The sequence below is a fragment of the Loxodonta africana genome, chromosome 21, assembly GCF_030014295.1.
Source record: "Loxodonta africana isolate mLoxAfr1 chromosome 21, mLoxAfr1.hap2, whole genome shotgun sequence".
NCBI lineage: Eukaryota > Metazoa > Chordata > Mammalia > Proboscidea > Elephantidae > Loxodonta > Loxodonta africana.
Window position 1 is genome coordinate 27191956 of NC_087362.1, and position 20971 is coordinate 27212926.

Consider the following 20971-nt stretch of genomic DNA (forward strand, 5'->3'; position numbering starts at 1 on the left):
CAGCCAAGAGGGACACAGAGCACAAGATGGAAATAGCTTCAGACCCCAAGGCCCTCCTGGAGCAGGAGCACCAATGGTACAAAGGCACTAGCAGGCAAACCACCTCACATGCTCAGGACACCACCCAGCCATTTGACCACCATGGGGCTCTTCCTTGGCCACAGTGGAGCCCTCGGCACTCACCCAGGCCACATGCAACAGCCCTGGAGAATACCTGTTCCTTGGCCCCCAGTGGGCTGGTCAGAGACATCCCTCCTCACCTGAGCTCCATATCAAAACCTCTGGAACTCTCGGAATCCCCAGTGCAAAGAGAGAATGAGGCTATGCTAGCAGGAGGATTATGTGAGGGCATGTGTCACTGTGAGGATATAGCAGTTGGGGTTGTAGCTATTACCACAGTGACACAACACTCACCCAAAAGTCCCAGCCAAAGCTGGTGGTGCAGCACCCTGTGGTGAGTCTGGCAGTACCCATCAACTCCCACAAGGCAAAAGGTATCTGACGCACCACCCAGCCATGAATGCCAGAATTTGGAGACAATGGGACAAGGATGTCCTACTGATAACTATAGAAAAGGAGACCCAGCTCCTGGGGGATCACCATAGTGGGAGGCCTACTGACCAGCTGTCTGAAGCATCTAGTGCTGCTGTAATGGAAATACCACAAGTAGGTGGCTCTAAGGAACAGAAACATTCTCTCACAGTCTAGTAAGCTAGAAGTCTGAATTCAGGGCGCCACTTATAGGGGAAGGCTTTCTCTCTGTGTGGGTTCTGGAGGAAGGTCCTTGTCATCCATTCTCCTGTGGTCTAGGAACTTTGCAGCACAGGGGACCCTGGTCCAAAGGATGAGCTCTGCTCTTGGCACTTCTTTCTTCGTTGCATGAGGGTCCCCTGTCTCTCTGCTTGCTTTTCTCTTTTATACCTCAAAAGAGATTGACTTAAAATATAACCTAAACTTCTAGATTGAGTCCTGCCTCGTTACAAAACTGCCTCTAATCTGGCCTCATTAGCATCATAGAGGTAGGATTTACAACACATAGGAAAATCATATCAAATGACGAAAAGGAAGACAATCACGCAGTCCTGGGAACCATAGCCTAGCCAAGGTGACACATTTTGAGGAGACACAATTCAATTCAAAATACCAGATCTGCGGAAGGGAGGTGGAACCTAGGCATGTATTCACCAGGGTACTTCGATTCTTCCAAGTGTGTGCCCAGAGAACACCGAGAGAGTTGAAATGTGGGCTCCTTACTGTGATCACAGGGGTGAACCCAGGCTGGTAGACATGGAGGGAGAGGGAGAGGGGACATGTCCCACCCATTAACACTCTTCCCCATGTTTTAAAGCTTTCCCCAGTCACAGATACTGCATTTATAATGGGATAGGTAGTGAAAGAATATTAACGCATTTTTTGAAAACTTCCCCTTGGCAGTGCAGGAACCTCTCCAGGTCCTGAGCTGTGACTCCTGTCCCTCCCTCCTACCCCAAAAGCCAGCAAAAGGGAGGGGGCCAAGATGGCTGACTAGGTAGACGCTACCTCGGATCCCTCTTGCAACAAAGACTCGGAAAAACAAGTGAATCGATCACATACATGACAATCTACGAACCCTGACCAACAAACACAGATTTAAACAGTTGATCTGAGTGACAGAGACCAACTACAGGGAAGCAGCGACTGTTTTCGGAGCCTGGAGCCAGCGTCCCAGTCAGGAAACCTTGGCACCGGGCTTTCGACTGGATGTAGGGGAGCTGAGCACGGCATCCTGAGACGCGCAAACGCGGGGCACAGCCCTACCCCCCTGAACTGACGTCGGGAGTGGGCCCAGCCGGTCCACGCGGGCTGCAAGGTGACACTGCTGGCGGAGGAGAAGTCGCCGCAAGGCAGCGACTGGTTTTGGAGCCGGAGTGCAGCGTCCCAGCCGGGGAAACTTTGCAAGGACCTTGGACTGGGAGCGGAGGAACTGACCCTGGCTTCTGAGACAGCGCAAGCACGGGATGCGGGCCTGACCATTGGGGACAATCTCTACCCACCCAGCGCACACAGTCGACGACGTGCCCCTCGGGAATCTCAGATAAAACACTCTTCCCAAGTAAAAGATAAGTAACTTTGTCTATATTACAGGGTGCTAAAAAAAAAAAAAATTTTTTTTTTTTTTTTTTTTTTTACTCTCTCCTGTTTTTCTGAACCCTCCACTCCCCTTCCCAGCCGGCTTCATTAACATTGGAATTTCCTGAGCCAGAGGGAGAACTGCTCCGGGGTTTTTCTTTTCCTTTTTTTTTTTTTTGGTCTTTTCTTAACCCATTCTTCTGGCCTGAAAGAAGCAACCACAAAAAAACCCAGGGAACAAAAATCCTTCCCTAATTGGACTAAAAACACAGAACCAGCTCAAGCCAAGCATATGTGATCCACAGTCTTGGGCTTTCATCCCTACAGGGAGCAAGGTGGCTATTACAATACAAAGGCAATTCTGATAGGGATCTGACTGCTTTTGTTTTAGCAGATTTACTTGAAAGAGAAGTTTCCCAGGTCTGATATCTCTGTGTATTCAACAGAGCCCTCACTGACCCACAATAGGGAACTGAGGGCTGAAGCTCCCCCCAGACCACCTAGCCTCCTGCCTTAGGGGTCTAAGGAGGGTGACACCTACCAATCTGTAGAGGTACTTGCATTGGGGGCCTAAGGTACAGCTGCAGAGCCCACCCACCAAGGTGCTTTAAGAATAGAGACACACCTACCTCATGACACTTGGGGGAAGCCTGTCAGCATCCTGCCCCCCTTGGAGTGTGAACCCCAGCTGCTACTAGAATCTGGTGCACACAACTATCACCACTACTTCTCAAGGTGGATAGGTGACAGTGTGTATCACACACTTGATGACCCAAAATAAGATTCTACTCAAGAATAGTGAATGGACTCAGGCATATATATCTGGTAACAGCCCAAACCAGCTGGTAATAGGTCATAAGTGAGTCAAGGGCTACAACAATCAAGACAGCGCAATCTAGGAGCCCATCTACATATATTGAAAGAAAACAAAACAAGATAAGATTCAGTGTGCAAATATAGAATAAATCACTACAATATCTTAGTGATGGCTCGGAGGCACCAGTCGATATCAAACCACATAAAGAAGCAGATCATGACTGCTTCTACAACCCCCCAAACTAAAGAATCAAAATCTTTCCCAAATGAAGATACAAGCCTGGAATTACCAGGTACAGAGTATAAAAAACTAATTTACAGAATGCTTCAAGACATCAGGGATGACCTCAGAAATGAAATAAGGCAAGCTACAGAAAAAGCCAAGGAACACACTGATAAAGCAGTTGAAGAACTCAAAAAGATTATTCAAGAACATAGTGGAAAAATTAATAAGTTGCAAGAATCCATAGAGAGACAGCATTCAGAAATCCAAAAGTTTAACAATAAAATTACAGAATTAGACAATGCAATAGGAAGTCAGAGGAGCAGACTCAAGCAATTAGAATGCAGAGTGGAAAATCTGGAGGACCAGGGAATTAATACCAATATAGCTGAAAAAAAAATCAGATAAAAGAATTTAAAAAAATGAAGAAACCCAAAGAATCATGTGGCACTCTATCAAGAAGGATAACTTGTGTGTGATTGGAGTCCCAGAATAGGGAGGGATAACAGAAAACACAGAGAGAATAGTTGAAGATCTGTTGTCAGAAAGCTTCCCTGACATCATGAAAGACGAAAGGATATCTATCCAAGATGCTCATCGAACCCCATTTAAGATTGATCCAAAAAGAAAAACACCAAGACATATTATCCTCAAACTTGCCAAAACCAAAGATAAAGAGAAAATTTTAAAAGCAGCCAGGGATAAAAGAAAGGTCTCCTACAAGGGAGAATCAATAAGAATAAGTTCAGACTACTCAGCAGAAACCATTCAGGCAAGAAGGCAATGGGATGACATATACAGAGCACTGAAGGAGAAAAACTGCCAGCCAAGGATCATATATCCAGCAAAACTCTCTCTGAAATATGAAGGTGAAATTAAGATATTTACAGATAAACACAAGCTTAGAGAATTTGCAAAAACCAAACCAAAGCTACAAGAAATACTAAAGGAAATTGTTTCATCAGAAAACTGATAATATCAGATACCAGCACAACACGAGGTCACAAAACAGAACATCGTGATATCAACTCAAATAGGGAAATCACAAAAACAAATTAAGATTAATTAAAAAAAAAAAAAAGCTCAAAACAAGGAATCATTGAAGTCAATATGTAAAAGATCACAATAATCAAAAAGAGGGACTAAATACAGGTGGCATAGAACTGCCATATGGAGAGGGATACAGGGTGATATATGACAATACAAGTTAGGTTTTTACTTAGAAAAATAGGGGTAAATATTAAGGTAACCACAAAGAGGTATAACAACTCCATAACTCAAAATAAAAACCAAGAAAAACGTTAATGACTCAGCAAACATAAAGTCAAATACTACAAAAATGAGGAACACACAATTTACAAAGAAAAACATCTCAGCACAAAAAAGTAAGTGGAAAAATGAAATTGTCAACAACACACATAAAAAGGCATCAAAATGACAACACTAAACACATACTTATCTATAATTACGCTGAATGTAAATGGACTAAACACACCAATAAAGAGACAGAGAGTCTCAGACTGGATAAAGAAACACGATCCATCTATATGCTGCCTACAAGAGACACACCTTAGACTTAGAGACACAAACAAACTAAAACTCAAAGCATGGAAAAAAATATATTAAGCAAACTAAGCAAAAAAGAGCAGGAGTAGCAATATTAATTTCTGACAAAATAGACTTTAAAGTTAAATCCACCACAAAGGATAAAGAAGGACACTACATAATGATTAAAGGGACAATTGACCAGGAAGATATAACCATATTAAATATTTATGCACCCAATGACAGGGCTGCAAGATACATAAATCAAATTTTAACAGAACTGAAAAGTGATATAGACACCTCCACAATTATAGTAGGAGACTTCAACACACCACTTTCGGAGAAGGACAGGACATTCAGTAAGGAGCTCAATAGAGAAACGGAAGACCTAATTACTACAATCAGCCAACTTGACCTCATTGACTTATACACAACTCTCCACCCAACTGCTGCAAAGTATACTTTTTTTTCTAGTGCACATGGAACATTCTCTAGAATAGACCACATATTAGGTCATAAAACAAACCTTTGCAGAATCCAAAACATTGAAATATTACAAAGCATCTTCTCAGACCACAGGGCCATAAAAGTGGAAATCAATAACAGAAAAATTAGGGTAAAGAAATCAAATACTTGGAAACTGAACAATACCCTGCTGGAAAAAGACTGGGTTATAGAAGACATTAAGGAGGGAATAAAGAAATTCATAGCATGCAACGAGAATGAAAATACTTCCTATCAAAACCTCTGGGACACAGCAAAAGCAGTGCTCAGAGGCCAATTTATATTGATAAATGCACACATACAAAAAGAAGAAAGCCAAAATCAGAGAACTGTCTCTACAACTTGAACAAATAGAAAGTGAGCAACAAAAGAATCCATCAGGCACCAGAAGAAAACAAATTAAAAAAATTAGAGCTGAACTAAATGAATTAGAGAACAGAAAATCAATTGAAAGAATTAACAAAGCCAAAAGATGGTTCTTTGAAAAAATTAACAAAATTGATAAACCATTGGCCAGACTGACTAAAGAAATACAGGAAAGAAACAAATAACCCAAATAAGAAACGAGAACGGCCACAGCACAACAGACCCAACTGAAATTAAAAGAATCATATCAGATTATTATGAAAAATTGTACTCTAACAAATTTGCAAACCTAGAAGAAATGGATGAATTCCTGGAAAAACACTACCTACCTAAACTAACACAATCAGAAGTAGAACAACTAAATAGACCCATAACAAAAAAAGAGATTGAAAAGGTAATCAAAAAACTCCCAACAAATAAAACCCCTGGCCTGGATGGCTATACTGCAGAGTTCTACCAAACTTTCAGAAAAGAGTTAACACCACTACTACTAAAGGTATTTCAAAGCATAGAAAATGACGGAATACTACCTAACTCATTCTATGAAGCCACCATATCCCTGATACCAAAACCAGGTAAAGACATCACAAAAAAAGAAAATTACAGACCTATATCCCTCATGAACATAGATGCAAAAGTCCTCAACAAAATTCTAGCCAATAGAATTCAACAACATATCAAAAAAATAATCCACCATGACCAAGTGGGATTTATACCAGGTATGCAAGGCTGGTTTAATATTAGAAAAACCATTAGTGTAACCCAGCATATAAAGACAACAAAAGACAAAAACCACATGATCTTATCAATTGATGCAGAAAAGGCATTTGACAAAGTCCAACACCCATTTATGATAAAAACTCTCACCAAAATAGGAATTGAAGAAAAACTCCTCAACATAATAAAGGGCATCTATACAAAGGCAACAGCCAACATCACTCTAAATGGAGAGAACCTGAAAGCATTTCCCTTAAGAACGGGAACCAGACAAGGATGCCCTTTATCACCGCTCTTATTCAGCCTTGTGCTAGAGGTCCTAGCCAGAGCAATTAGTCTAGACAAAGAAATAAAGGGCATCCGGATTAGCAAGGAGGAAGTAAAATTATCTCTATTTGCAGATGACATGATCTTGTACACAGAAAACTCTAAGAAATCCTCCAGAAAACTACTGAAACTAATAGAAGAGTTTGGCAGAGTCTCAGGTTATAAGATAAACATACAAAAATTACTTGGATTCCTCTACATCAACAAAAAGAACATCGAAGAGGAAATCACCAAATCAATACCATTCACAGTAGCCCCCAAGAAGATAAAATACTTAGGAATAATTCTTACCAAAGATGTAAAAGACCTATACAAAGAAAACTGCAAAGTACTACTACAAGAAACTAAAAAGGACCTGCTTAAGTGGAAAAACATACCTTGCTCATGGATAGGAAGACTTAACACAGTAAAAATGTCTATTCTACCAAAAGCCATCTATACATACAGTGCACTTCCCATCCAAATTCCAATGTCATTTTTTAATGTGATGGAGAAACAAATCACCAACTTCATATGGAAGAGAAAGAAGCCTCGGATAAGTAAAGCATTACTGAAAAAGAAGAAGAAAGTGGGAGGCCTCACTCTACCTGATTTCAGAACCTATTATACAGCCACAGTAGTCAAAACAGCCTGGTACTGACACAACAACAGGCACATAGACCAATGGAACAGAATTGAGAACCCAGATATAAATCCATCCACATATGAGCAGCTGATATTTGACAAAGGCCCAGCGTCAGTTAATTGGGGAAAAGATAGTCTTTTTAACAAATGGTGCTGGCATAACTGGATATCCATTTGCAAAAAAATGAAACAGGACCCATACCTCACACCACGCACAAAAACTAACTCCAGGTGGATCAAAGACCTAAACATAAAGACTAAAACAATAAAGATCATGGAAGAAAAAATAGGGACAACCTTAGGATCCCTAATGCAAGGCCTAAACAGAATACAAAACATTACCAAAAATGCCGAAGAGAAACCAGATAACTGGGAGCTCCTAAAAATCAAACACCAATGCTCATCTAAAGATTTCACCAAAAGAGTAAAAAGACCACCTACAGACTGGGAAAGAATTTTCAGCTATGACATCTCCAACCAACGCCTGATCTCTAAAATCTATATGATTCTGTCAAAACTCAACCACAAAAAGACAAACAACCAATCAAGAAGTGGGCAAAGGATATGAACACACACTTCACTAAAGAAGATATTGAGGCAGCTAACAGATACATGAGAAAATGCTCTCGATCATTAGCCATTAGTGAAATGCAAATTAAAACTACGATGAGATTCCATCTCACTCCAACAAGGCTGGCATTAATCCAAAAAACACAAAATAATAAATGTTGGAGAGGCTGCGGAGAGATTGGAACTCTTATACACTGTTGGTGGGGATGTAAAATGGTACAACCACTTTGGAAATCTATCTGGCGTTATCTTAAACAGTTAGAAATAGAACTACCATACAATCCAGAAATCCCACTCCTCAGGATATACACCCTAGAGAAATGAGAGCCTTCACACAAACAGATATATGCACACCCACGTTTATCGCAGCTTTGTTTACAATAGCAAAAAGCTGGAAGCAACCAAGGTGTCCATCAACGGATGAATGGTTAAATAAATTGTGGTATATTCACACAATGGAATACTACGCATCGATAAAGAACAGTGACGAATCTCTGAAACATTTCATAACATGGAGGAACCTGGAAGGCATTATGCTGAGCGAACTTAGAGGCAAAAGGACAAATATTGTATAAGACCACTATTATAAGATCTTGTGAAATAGTATAAACTGAGAAGAACACATACTTTTGTGGTTATGAGAGGGGGAGGGAGGGAGGGTGGCAGAGGGTTTTTTACTGATTAGTTAGTAGATAAGAACTACTTCAGGTGAAGAAAAAATTAGGTGAAGGGAAGGACAATACTCAATAAATGGAAGGTCAGCTCAACTGGACTGGACCAAAAGCAAAGAAGTTTCTGGAATAAACTGAATGCTTCAAAGGTCAGCGGAGCAAGGGCGGGGGTCTGGGGACCATGGTTTAAGGGGACTTCTAAGTCAATTGGCAAAATAATTCTGTTATGAAAACATTCTGCATCCCACTTTGAAATGTGGCGTCTGGGGTCTTAAATGCTAACAAGCAGCCATCTAAGATGCCATCAATTGGTCTCAACCCACCTGGAGCAAAGGAGAATGAAGAACACCAAGGTCACACAATAACTATGAGCCCAAGAGACACAAAGGGCCACAAGAACCAGAGACTTGCATCATCCTGAGACCAGAAGAACTAGTCAGTGCCCGGCCACAACCGATGACTGCCCTGACAGGGAGCAAAACAGAGAACCCCTGAGGGAGCAGGAGATCAGTGGGATGCAGACCCCAAATCCTTACAAAAAGACCATACTTAATGGTCTGACTGAGACTAGAGGATTCCCAGCAGTCACGGTCCCCAAACCTTCTGTTGGCCCAGGACAGGAACCATTACCAAAGACAACTCATCAGACATGGAAGGGACTGGACAGTGGGTAGGAGAGAGATGCTGATGAAGAGTGAGCTATTTGTATCAGGTGGACACTTGAGACTGTGTTGGCATCTCCTGCCTGGAGGGGGGATGGGAGGGTAGAGAGGGTTGGAAGCTGGCAAAATTGTCATGAAAGAAGAAACTGGAAGGGCTGACTCATTATAGGGACTGCAAGTGGGAGTATGGAGTAAGGTGTATATAATCTTATATGTGACAGACTGACTTGATTTGTAAACGTTGACTTGAAGCTCAATAAAAGTTAAAAAAAAAAAAGGCCAGCAAAAGAGCAAAGAGTCCTCTGAGCAGGAACACCAAGGCATGAGTGAGAGGTGGACGCAAGCGAAACCTCTCAGGGCATTGGAGTCAAGGCCGTACTGAGAGGACCTAGAGGGCAAGGCCAGGGGCCACCGGCTGATCCACAGCCACAGCTGGGAGGAGCTCCTAGGGCCCAGGTCTCTGCCCCTAAGTCACACCTTGTGCTCTCACAGAATATGGAGCACACTTCTGATTCACAGTCTTAGGTGTCCGCCTCCCCTGGGCTGGAGAACTCCTGATCTCCCCCTTTGGCTTCTGCATCTCTTTCAGCCCCCCTGGGGCAGGTACTGCTGACCACAATGATATAAAAGGCCTCCAAGTAACCCATGCACGGTGAGGATGGGCACTTACTCTATATGTTACTTCAGTGGTGGATGGGTCCTGAGCTCCAAGATGGACAGACACCCACCAAGTCAGGTATAGCTTCACAACCCTGAGAGGTTCCCTAGGTTCTTCAGCAAATAACCTCTCAGGCAGGGAGCACAGACAGGATCTCAATTCTCTATCTCTGTCACTTCTCTTTGTCTCTTTCTCTATATCTGTCTAAATCTCTCTTATTCTCTCTCTGTCTCTGTCTCTATCTCATTCTGTCTCTGTCTCGCTATCTCTCTGTCTTTATCTCACTCTGTCTCACTTTCTGTCTCACCTCTGTCTCTGCCTCTCTCAGTTGGTCTCTGTCTCACTGTCTTTCTGTATCTCTGTCTCTGTCTCTCTCTCTGTCTCACCTCTCTCTATGTCTATTGCTGTCTCTCTCGGTCTCTCCTCTCCTTTTCATAGTCCATCCCAGTGAGGTTTCCTCAAGAAAAGGTGCCACAGTCATCGCCAACACTATGTCCCCCTCCCGTGGCTGTATCCTCACCGAGTGCCCCCACTGTCTTCACCGTGGCACTTTGTTAAGTGCCCAGACCATCTGCACCATGTACCACCTCCACTGGGAGCATTCTGGATGCCTTAACTCACTTCAATGGCAGCACAGCTCTTGTACAGGGGAGGATTTAGCAGACATGGGATGCATTCGTTAGCATCAAATAGTGACAATTCAGATGGCATAGACTCCTTCAGGCTCAGATGGGTAGGTTTTCAGACTTTCACAAAACTGGTCATCCCACTCTGTGAAAACATTTCAGAACTCTGAAAAACATGGGAAATTTCCTTTCATGAACCGTGTCCTTGATACCAATATCCAACAAAGTCCCCAAAAAGAGAAATGAGGGCTAATTTCCATAGGAATAAAGAACCAAAAGTCATAAGTGAAATACTAAAAATCATATTCCGTCCAGTTCATGGATCAAAGATTAAACCAGGAATTGGCAACTATTTATCTTTCACTCCAACACTTAGAGAAATGAGAACCTCACGGTAGCCTCAATAGAAACGGAAGGTGTACTGGAAGAAACGGAAGTCCCAGCAGGAGCACTGGTGCCATGAAGGAGAACAATGACATTGAACCAGCCCTCCAGACAGAAGACGGAGGCTCCAAAGAGAGACCCAAAAAGCCACCCAGTCAGACAAAGCTTCACTCCAAAACCTAAATCATGAAACTAGATAACACACTTAGAGGTTTTGTACACTTAAGAGGCATCAAAATTTAAAGACAAATAATAAACTTAAAATAGTCAGCAAATATGTAAATGTTTTATAACACTAGTGTGCAAAGAACTCACAGATGCTAAGAAGAAAAATAGCAAAACTCTTAAATGGACAAACGATATAACAGACAAATTGCAAAAGAAACACGAATGGATAGGAAATATTAGGAAGAGACAGAAAACATTTTATGAATAGACATTCTTCAGACAATTATTTGTGATCGTAAAAGTTGGAAGCAAGCTATTGACTAAAGAACTCATGGTGCAGCCATTAACGGGAATGTCCTGCAAACTTTCTCAGTTTACAAAGCACGTATGGCAAGAGCGGAGCTCCCTGGAGGGATGAAAGGGCTCAAAAGGACCCCACGCCATGTGATGACAGGAGTGTAAATAGAACAGATGAATCAGGGAAAGGTAATTTAAAGAATGAATTGATTTTTACTTTCACTTTTTGGTTTAATTTTCAAAATATTTTACAGTCTGCCAGTGGCTCTACTACAACAGATTAGAAAGTTTTCCCAGAGAAATTGCAGATGTGCCCTGGGCCTCACTCTCCTGAGGTCCCACAGACACCTTCCTGCTGAAGGAACCTCTAGTTCCAGCTCCTCTTCAGTCTGGATGCAGGCCGTGCTCCACAGCTGCCCACCAAGAGGGATCCTCAAGGTAGCCTCCCCAATTCCACACTCTCCAGACCAGCAGCACCACTGGGGACTGCCCCCACCTCCAAACCTGGCCCATGTGCGCAACATTCACAGAGAGCAACGCTGAAGCCCTGGCTCCGCACTGGCCTCCGGTGGTCTCTCTCCTGGCATGTGTCCCCTGCAAGCACAGAGGTCATCTCCTGTACCCTAGGAGACTGGGTACACTTGGGATCCATTCGATTCTTCTCACCCCTCCCTCCCCAAACGGAAGTGCTGCCCAAACCCTCCCCCAACCCAGGCCAGCCCAGCTAAAGCAAGACACAGGGTCTGGCCCCAGCCCTGTGTCCAGCAGACAGAAGGTTCCCCAGGGGCCAGCCACTGCCCCATCCCGAGGCCCTGGGTACGTAGGACGTGTCACTGGAACAATATTGCAGTGGGGGTTACTGCTACTACCACAGTGACACAGCTGTTGCACAAAAGTCCCACCTCAAGCTCGAGGTGCAGTACCCTAGGATCTGGCCTTCTGGTGACCATCAACTCCCACAGGGCACAGGTCATGTGACCTGCCACCCACCCACAGGTGCAGGAGTTTGGAGACAATGGAACAAGGTGTCCCACTGATGACAATATAAAAGGAGACCCAGCTCCTGGAGCAGCGGGGTCAGTTGGGGGCTTGCTGACCAGCTGTCTTAAGTATCTAGTGCTACTGTAATAGAAGTGCCAAAAGAGGGTGGCTTTAACAAACAGAAGCTTATTCTCTCACAGTCTAGTAGGCTAAAAGTCTGAATTCAGGGCACCAGCTCCAGGGGAATGTTTTCTCTCTCTGTGGACTCTGGAGAAAGGTCCTTGTCATCCATTTTCCAATCGCCTATGAGCTTCTCAGTGCAGGGACCCCGAGTCCAAAGGATGTGCTATACTCCTGGCACTACATTCTGGGTGGCCTGAGGTCCCCATGTCTCTCGGCTTGCTTCTCCCTTTCATATTTCAAAAGAGACTGACTCAAGATAAAACCTAATCTTGTAGATTGAGCCCTGCCTCATTAACATCACTGCCTCTAATCCTGCCTCATTAGCATCATAGAGGTAGGGTTTAGAACACAAAGGAAAATCACATCACATACAAAATGGTGGACAATCACACAATACTAGCAACCATGGCCTAGTGAAGTTCGCATACAGTTTTGAAGAACGCAGTTCAATCCATCACAACAGCTCTGCACAAGGGAAGTGGAACCCAGGAAGGTACTCACCATGGTGTTTTGATCCTTCTGAGTGTGTGCAAGAGAACACCAAGATGACCATAAGTCAGGACCCTTCCTGTGATCAAATGGATGAGCCCAGCCTGGTAGTCATGGGGGGAGAAGGAGAGGAGACATGCCCCGTTCATTTGCACTCTTCCATATATTTTAAAATTTTCACCAGTCTCAGAGACTGCATTTATAACAGTACTTTTAGTGAACAATTGTAACAGTACTTTTTAAATTTACCCCTTAGCAGTTCTGGAACTTCTCCACATCCTAAATTGTGACTTCTTTCCTCCCCACCGGCCCCACTGTGGACCTCAGAGTCTCTGAGCACCATCCACCCCTCACTCCCTGAGGGAGAAGCCAGCAAAAGAGCAAAGAGTCCTCTGAGCAGGAACAGCAAGGAACAAGCCAGAGGTAGAAGCAGACGCCCCTTGTTGGGCATTGGCATGGAAGGTAGCCTGGATGAATGAAGGGGGCAGGGCTGGGTGGCTGCTGACCCACAAGCACAGTCTGGAGGTGCTCCTAGGACCCAGGTCTCTACCCCTAAGTTACACACACCGCACTCTTACAGAATAAGGAACAAACTGCTGATTCACAGTCCTAGGTGTCTCTTCCCCTGGGCTGGAGAGCCCCTGACCTCGCATCTTGGCCTCTGCTTCTCCCTCAGGCCTTCCTAGGGCAAGTACTGCTGGCCCCGAGGATATAAAAGGCCCCCAAGTAACCCATGCATTGTGGGGGTGTGCTCTTATCCACCCTAGGTGCCTCTGCAGTGGTTGGGGGGATGAGTTCCATGATGGACAGACAGCCACCAGTTCCAGTACTTGCTAGCATTGCCACCTCAGCCTGAGAGGCCCCCCAGATGTTTCAGCAAGCAACACCTCAGGCGTGAAGCCCAGCCCCAAGTGAAAGTCTCTACCTCTGGGGCTGCCTTCCTGCCACCTTGCCAGAGGGAGTTTGAGGGCAGACATACACCACTGTGGTATTACTCTGCTTATGCTTATAGTTATTCTGGCCACAGTCTCAAAATGCTTTACAAAAACCCATCCCTACACCCCAGCCCCTCACACCAGGAACTGCAGATGTGAGCAGGATTTTGAAAGGTATTATAGATTGAATTGTGTCCCTCAAATATATGTGTTGTAAATCCTAACTCCTATAACTCTGGTTATAATCCCATTTGGAAATGGTTTTCATAACTTTGTTAATTTAGCAGTATCAGTGTAGATTGTGGTTTGAGTCAATGTCTTTTGAGATATAAAAGGACAGATTAAGCAAGCAAACAAAAACATGATACAAGCCACGTACTCTTCCAAGAAACCCAGGAATAGCAGCTGAAAAGAGACAAGGGCCATTCCCTAGAGCAGAGAAAGAGCGAGAGAGAAAGCCTTCCTCTAGGGTTAGAGCTCTGAATTCGGACTTCTCGCCTCCTAAACTGTGAGATAATAATTACTGTTTGTTGAAGCTACCCTCTCAGTATTTCTGCAATACCAGCACTAGACAAGTAAGACAAACGTGGACACGCCATCTTGGATTTGGGGGGGTGGGTACCACAGCCATGTGGCACATGACTCAAAATAACAGGTATAACACCATAGTGGTAACATGGTTACCTGGACTCCCAGATCCCTGGGAGGTCACCACAGAGACCCCGGCAAGGAAGTCCATATGGATCATGAAACAGTCAAGCCAAAGGCAACCCCCAACTCAGCCTAATCTCACTCATAGTGGGTATACTATGCACATTGTCTCCTGGCTTCCAGTGGATAGCCCACAAAAGTCCCCCATCCTCCCTCGGGGTTGGTCAACATATCAGGGCCACAACTCAGCCATCTAGGCCAGGAACCAGGAGGAGTCAGGTGGGACCTGAGCTCAGGTGGGTCCTGATGCCATTCCTCTAACACACGCCCAGCCCACACTCTGTAGGCTTTCCCTCCAACTCCCAGCCCAGTACCAGAGCCCTGCTGACAGGCATCCAACCCTCTTTCCTTCTCCTGCCATCCATCCCAGCCTGTCACAGGCCTCTGCAGGCAGCACAGGACAGATGAAACTCTTATGACCCCTCAGGAGACCCCCAGCATCTGGAAGTCGGCAAGTACAGCCAGATCGCCATTCCTGGTGTCCCCATTCTCCTGTCCCCCCATACTGCCATATTGTCAGCCTCACCCTTGGACATGCAGCAGCTCTAACAGGCTGAACACCTCCCCTTCCCAGCATACCAGCTAAGCCCTGAAGCTGTGGCCAATGATCCAGGCTGCCAGCCTGAACCCTCTCTACCTCTGAGGATGCAGCCACCCTGCCTCGGCTCTAGCCCCAGTTCTTGCCACAGAGCACCGAGCTGTGGTAAATGACTACGACTATGGTGATCACAGTGGTACCACCCATAGCACTAACCGCCTTCTCCACACAAGCCTCAGAGCCTCCCAGACCCTGTGGTAGGAGTGGGGGAGGGCAGTTGCAAACTGTCTTCTGTGACTCTGGAAAGTTGGAGGGAAGGATAGTTGTGCTTGGGGTGTGGACCCCAGTCATGACCACAAGGGCCCAAGAATGGTCGAAGGGGCAGTGCAGGCTAAGGTGTAGGACTAGGCAAAGGCTAAGGGAGACCCAGGGCTGGCATCAGGGGTTTACAAAATTAACCCCTCCTCCTCTGCCAGCATGATCCATAGGGCCTCCATCATCACTCCCTAACGATGGGGAAAGTGAGGGGCGAACAGTGAAGGGCCTAAGGCAGGCTCACCCAGACTGCTAGGGAGGGACCTGAAACCCTAGCTGCTGGCACAGGCAACTGGGATAATTCCAGAAGACCAAGTATTCTAAGGCATGAACCTAGAGTGTGTACCCCCACATTTCCCTAGGTGGCCTCCACTAAGCCGCCACCCTCTTTCCTTGCGGATATCCTTCCCCCCTCTACCTGTGGCTCAGCTTCCCAGGGGCACATGGCCCAGTCCTCTGAGGCCCTCTGTGGGCCTCCAGCCCCTAGGGGTAGGCAATATTGTCTGAGCCCTGTCACTGTGGGCAGTGGGGTACTAGTAGTTACCACAGTGGCATGGCCCTTGCTCAAAATCACCTGGCTCCTGCCAACTCCAGACCTGGTTGATTACCTCGTGCTGTCCTCCTAAATTTCCTGGGGATTCGAAGTGTGACCCCCTCTCTATAACAAAGCTCCGGAGGCAGAGCCTCAGGCCTGTCAACAGCAAGAACCCTCACCCGATGCCCACGCAGGAGGCACCTTTGCAGAAGAGGACTCTGGCTATCCACCTCCGCTACACTGAGTAGTGCTCAGAAACCCAGGCCTCCGGCTGCAGCTTCCCCAGTGCCACCCGTAAACCTTAAGAGAAACCACAGTATGCATCCTTCAGCTGGGCAGGCTCAGGCCACTCTTTCCCTGGCCTGCACTAGCTCCCAGCCTGACCTCACAGACTCTCTTGACCCTGAGCAAGGGCAGGAACAGACCCAGGTCCTCATAGGCTATGAGGCTGCCCAACTGCCTGTTGGTGGCCAGCATGAGCTCCTGTGCAACGAAGGGCAAGACCTCGCTAACTGGCCCCCATACAACCCTACCCCACCCAGTACATCCCACACTGGACCACTGGACCCCTGCCTGCACAGCCTCCCGAGGGCCCGGAGAACAAACACAGACAGCTTAGAGTTGTCAGTGCCCCAAGACTCTGCTCTGTCCTGTGCAGCATCCACAATAGAACCACAACGCACAGCCCAGACCAGAGGCCACAGAAGGGCAGGATGGAGGCCTGTGCAACCCTTCTCCACAGCAGGGCCACCACTCCAGAAGGGTAGAGAAGTCTATCTGGGAAGAGATGGGGGGGTAACCCCAGGACTCTAGGTTTCACCCCTTTCAAGCTCCAGGGACTTCTACCAGACTACCCTCAAGCACCCATACACTGGCATCAGAAAACCCAAGCCCTCGCCTCTCCTTCTTCTCCTCTGCTGGTTGTCGCTTCCTTCCACCAGTGGGAAGCACCAAGAAACCATGCCAGATGGGGGCGCAGAGGCTGGATGCCCAAGATTTGGTATGAGGCTCTAATGCAGTGATACTACTATGGTAGTTACTACCACTGTGGCTGACTTTCTAGCAAATACCAGTCAAGACACCTGCTGGGGCACACAGGGGAAGAACCCATCCATACCTCCCTTCCTACCCCTAGGGGTGGGGCCCGTCTCCAGGTCCCATCTCCTCCACCTAGTACCTGGTCAGGGCACAGTAGACAGTGATGACGGTGGAGGGGAGTGACCCCGGAAGCTTGGGGTGGAGGTCTCAGCTGAAGATGCTCCTTGGCCAACACCACCCCATTCCTGCCTCCCCACTGTGTCTCTCGTGATCCCTGAGAAACCTGGTCTTCAGTCTGGCCAAGTGGACATTCTGTACAGAACCCACTCACTTCAGGTTTAACCCCATAGTGGCTCAGACCAGAGCCAAAAACCCTTCATGTTGCCTCCTCTCATGGTAGCCAACACAGTCCGGATTTGGGGTAGCAGACCCCTTTGGGGCAGCACTGAGGAGGTAGGGAGTGCACAGTGACAGCAAAGAGGGAAAACAGGCCACCCTGGCTTGGGCTTTAATCTCGGGGCTATGATCCAGATGACCATTATATTGCAGGCAACCCCCAAACACAACCTCACCCCCTGCACCTAGGGGCAAATCTTGACCTGTGCACTGACTTTCCAAACATGGAATTCTGGAGAAAAGCCCAGAGCTGAACAATATCCACCGAACCCTGTCAAGGACAGAAAGGGCAATGTTTGCCCAGGAGAACTGCTCTGGGCAGGCCTAGCAGAATTTGTGCACGTCCACGACATAGTAATTATAGCTGGAACCACCGTGACACATGTCTCACGAAAATCTCACCCAGTGGCCTCGGTAACTAGAGAGGCTCAGAGCCAAGGCCGTAGAGCTCCTCAAGCCCACACCCATGCAGTCTTGCCTGGTACAGTTCTCCAAAGGCAGTGGCAGGTACAGAGGGATTCTGTGCTGCCCTGAGTCAAGGTGGTTATGATAGCAGATACCACTGTGTGCAAGACCAAGCCAGAAACTGAATCCCAGCAGAAACTGGATGAACAGCAGCCAGCAGGGGTGGGAGACAGACAGAAAGGCCAGTGTTGGAACACTGAGCCCTGCCAGGCTCTCACACTCACCACACCCTAACAGCCCGGACCCCACATGGGACTTTGCTTCATGAAAAGGGCTAGAAAGAATGAGCCGGGGATGAAGTCCTTGGGAGCGAATTTGGGGATACCTGCTATGGGGATGGAGCTCAACCAGGGTCCTTTGAGGAAGCCTGACAGGACTAGCACAGTGAAGGTGAAGTTTAGGTGATACTCAGACTTCCAACACAACATAGCCCACACCAAGTCAGAGTTGGGGAGGCAGCAGTGTGCCAGGAAGATTCCATTGGAGGCTCACTGGGGGCTCCCTGGGGACCTTGGGTAGGTGGTGGATCCTCCTACCCCAAGAAAGAGACATGCAAAGCTTCCACCTCTTTGGCCTTCAGCCTACCTGCAACCTAGTCAAGCCCACTGCTCTCAGCACTAGGGGGAGATCATCCTGGCAGCCAGGCCTCTGTGGAGTCCACAGTCCAGCCTATATCCCTCCACGGTCTTGATTAAGTATCTGTGCCAGCTTTCCGAATGCCACACCAGTCAGGGTCCAGGCTCTTCTTGGTACCCTAAATGCACAGTGGAGCAGCAGGGTGTTCATCTGGCTGGGTGGGACAGGTCTCAGCCCATTCCCCATGCTACCCCCATATGGGCTCACCAACCTCTTTCTCCCATATCATCACTCCAGCCCAGAGCCTGTCTTCTACACCACACAAGAAGGAGTGCTCAGGGCATCACTCATCAGCCAAATTTCCAAGATCCTGATAGGGCAGCTACAGTCAAACAGGATGGGGGTGTATGGACCTGACAGCCTGAGTTCCATGTCAGCCATGGCCTTGGCAACCACAGTGTTATGGAGGACTTTAGTCAGCTAGCCTTCCTTGGGACCTGTGGTGCCCCTTGGGCAGGAGGCAGCCCCACCTCAAGCCCCACACCTGCACCCTCCACACACAGGTAGCAGCTAAGCTATAAGGCAGCAAGGCCTCAGAAATCACATTTAAGGCATCAATTTTCCCTTCATGCCCCTCCTTCAAGCCCAGGTCCTGTAGCTTCCGAGACCTCCAGCCCCTCCTGTCCTATCTCTCAGCCACAAATCTCAGCTTTCTGCGGCCTCAGTCCTTCCCCTTCCACTTAAAAACAGTACGTGGAGATTTTCAGATGCTGCTTTTAACTTAAAGATCTATCACCATGTACATTTCTCTGCAAATTGTTCCCCACCACCAGTCAACAATATGTTTCTTCATTCACTCCCAATCCCAAAGTATTTCATTTCTTCAGTAAATATTCTAGCACCTCTAGTGCATATCAAGCCCTGAGAGTCCAGGACAAAAGCATCCTGACCCCTGGGGTTCACTGCCAGGTACAGATGACCATCATAGCAGTGTAAACATCTGCATGCATGCAATGTGAGACCAGGAAGGAAGCTCAGGGGGTCTTGGGAGTGGATCATCAGGACATAAAACACACTTTAACACATTTAAAAGAATAGAAATCATTAAAAGTATGTTCTAGACCTCAATGGAATTAAAGTAGAAATCAATAACAGAAAGACAGCTGGAAAATATCAGAATTTTTGGAAATTATAAAACAAATATTTTAATAACACACGGGTCAAAAGAGGAGTGTGAGGGAAATTTAAAAATACTCTGAACTAAATGGAAATGAAAAGACAACTTATCAAAACGTGTGGATGCAGTAAAAGGAGGGCCTAGAGAGACATTTATAGCATTGAATGCGTATGTTAGAAAGAAGGAAGATATAAAATCAATATTCTAAGCTCCCGTTTTAGAAAATCAGAAAAGGGAGAACAAACTAAATCTGACATAAGCAAAATAAGATAAATGATAGACATAGAGCAGAAATCAATGAAATTGAAAATAGAAATTTAAAAGAAAAAAAAAATCAATGAAACCAGAAGCAGGTATCTTTGAAGAGATGAGTAAAATTGAAAAATTTCTAGCCAAGGCAACCAGGAAAAGAGAAGAGAAGACACAAATTACTAATACCAAAAATGAAAAAAGAGTCATCACTACTGATCCCATGGACATTGAAAAGATAATAATGAGATATCATGAAAAATTCTATACTAGATAATCCGATAACTTAGAAGAATTGTAACCATTCCTTGAAAGACCGATGATTCCGCAGGGGCCACTGCCCCATTCCCAGGCCCTGGGCACCCAGGGTGTGAGGGACATCCCAGGTTTGATCCAGAAGCTACAACATTCAGCAGACCCAATCTCAGGAGGGATGCAATACCCTGATGCCTTACAGTCTACTCAGCCAAGAGAGACAGAGAGCACCAGATGGAAATTGCTCTAGATCCCAAGACTCTCCTGGAGCACCCACAGGAAAACCATCCCACACACTCAGGACCCCATGCAGGGATTTGTCCACCATGGGTCTCCTCCTAAGCCACAGTGCAGCCCCAGCACTCACCAGGGCCACAAGCAACAGCCCTGGAAAATAGCTGTTTCTTGGCCCCCAGAGGACTGGTCAGAGTCATCCCTCCTCATCTGAGCTCCATACCACCCTGTGCAGTAGGTGAATGGGGTTGTCCCAGCAGGAGGATTGTGTGGGGCCATGTGTCACTGTGACAATATTACGATTGGAGTATCTCTGGATCCCACACTGACACAGCACTGGTCCAAAGTCTCACTCAAAACATGTGGTGCACCACGCTGAAGTACAGCCTAGCAGTGCTTGTCATTTCCCACAGGACACAAGGCATCCAACCTGCCACCCACCTGTGGATGCCGGAGATTAGAGACACAGACACAGGGACAAGGATGTCCCACTAATGACAACAGAAAAGGAGCCCAGTTTTGGGGGCAGCAGAGCCAGTCGGAGGCCTGCTGACCTGCTGTCGTAGTTATCTAGTGCTGCTGTAACAGAAATACCACAAGTGGGTAGCTTTAACAAACAGAAGCTTA

The 20971-nt window shown here is 46.3% G+C and overlaps 1 protein-coding gene and 1 gene segment (V, D, J or C); one reads left to right on the forward strand and one right to left on the reverse strand.

Annotated features, from left to right (window-relative positions):
- LOC104846689 (immunoglobulin heavy constant gamma 1-like) overlaps positions 1 to 20971 on the forward strand; it is an 868336-nt gene that overhangs the window by 540967 nt on the left and 306398 nt on the right.
- LOC111752811 (uncharacterized) overlaps positions 1 to 20971 on the reverse strand; it is a 355617-nt gene that overhangs the window by 185350 nt on the left and 149296 nt on the right. For 4 of the 5 annotated variants that reach the window (XR_010318810.1, XM_064273601.1, XM_064273603.1 and 1 more), the window contains exon 7: positions 12933 to 13024. The exons of the other annotated variant lie outside the window; for it this stretch is intronic. Coding sequence is in view for 3 of the 4 variants with exons in the window: in XM_064273601.1 (XP_064129671.1) it covers positions 12933 to 13024 (92 nt within the window). In the remaining variant the exon portion in view is untranslated. The remainder of the gene's footprint in view (positions 1 to 12932; positions 13025 to 20971) is intronic. 5 annotated transcript variants of the gene reach the window in all.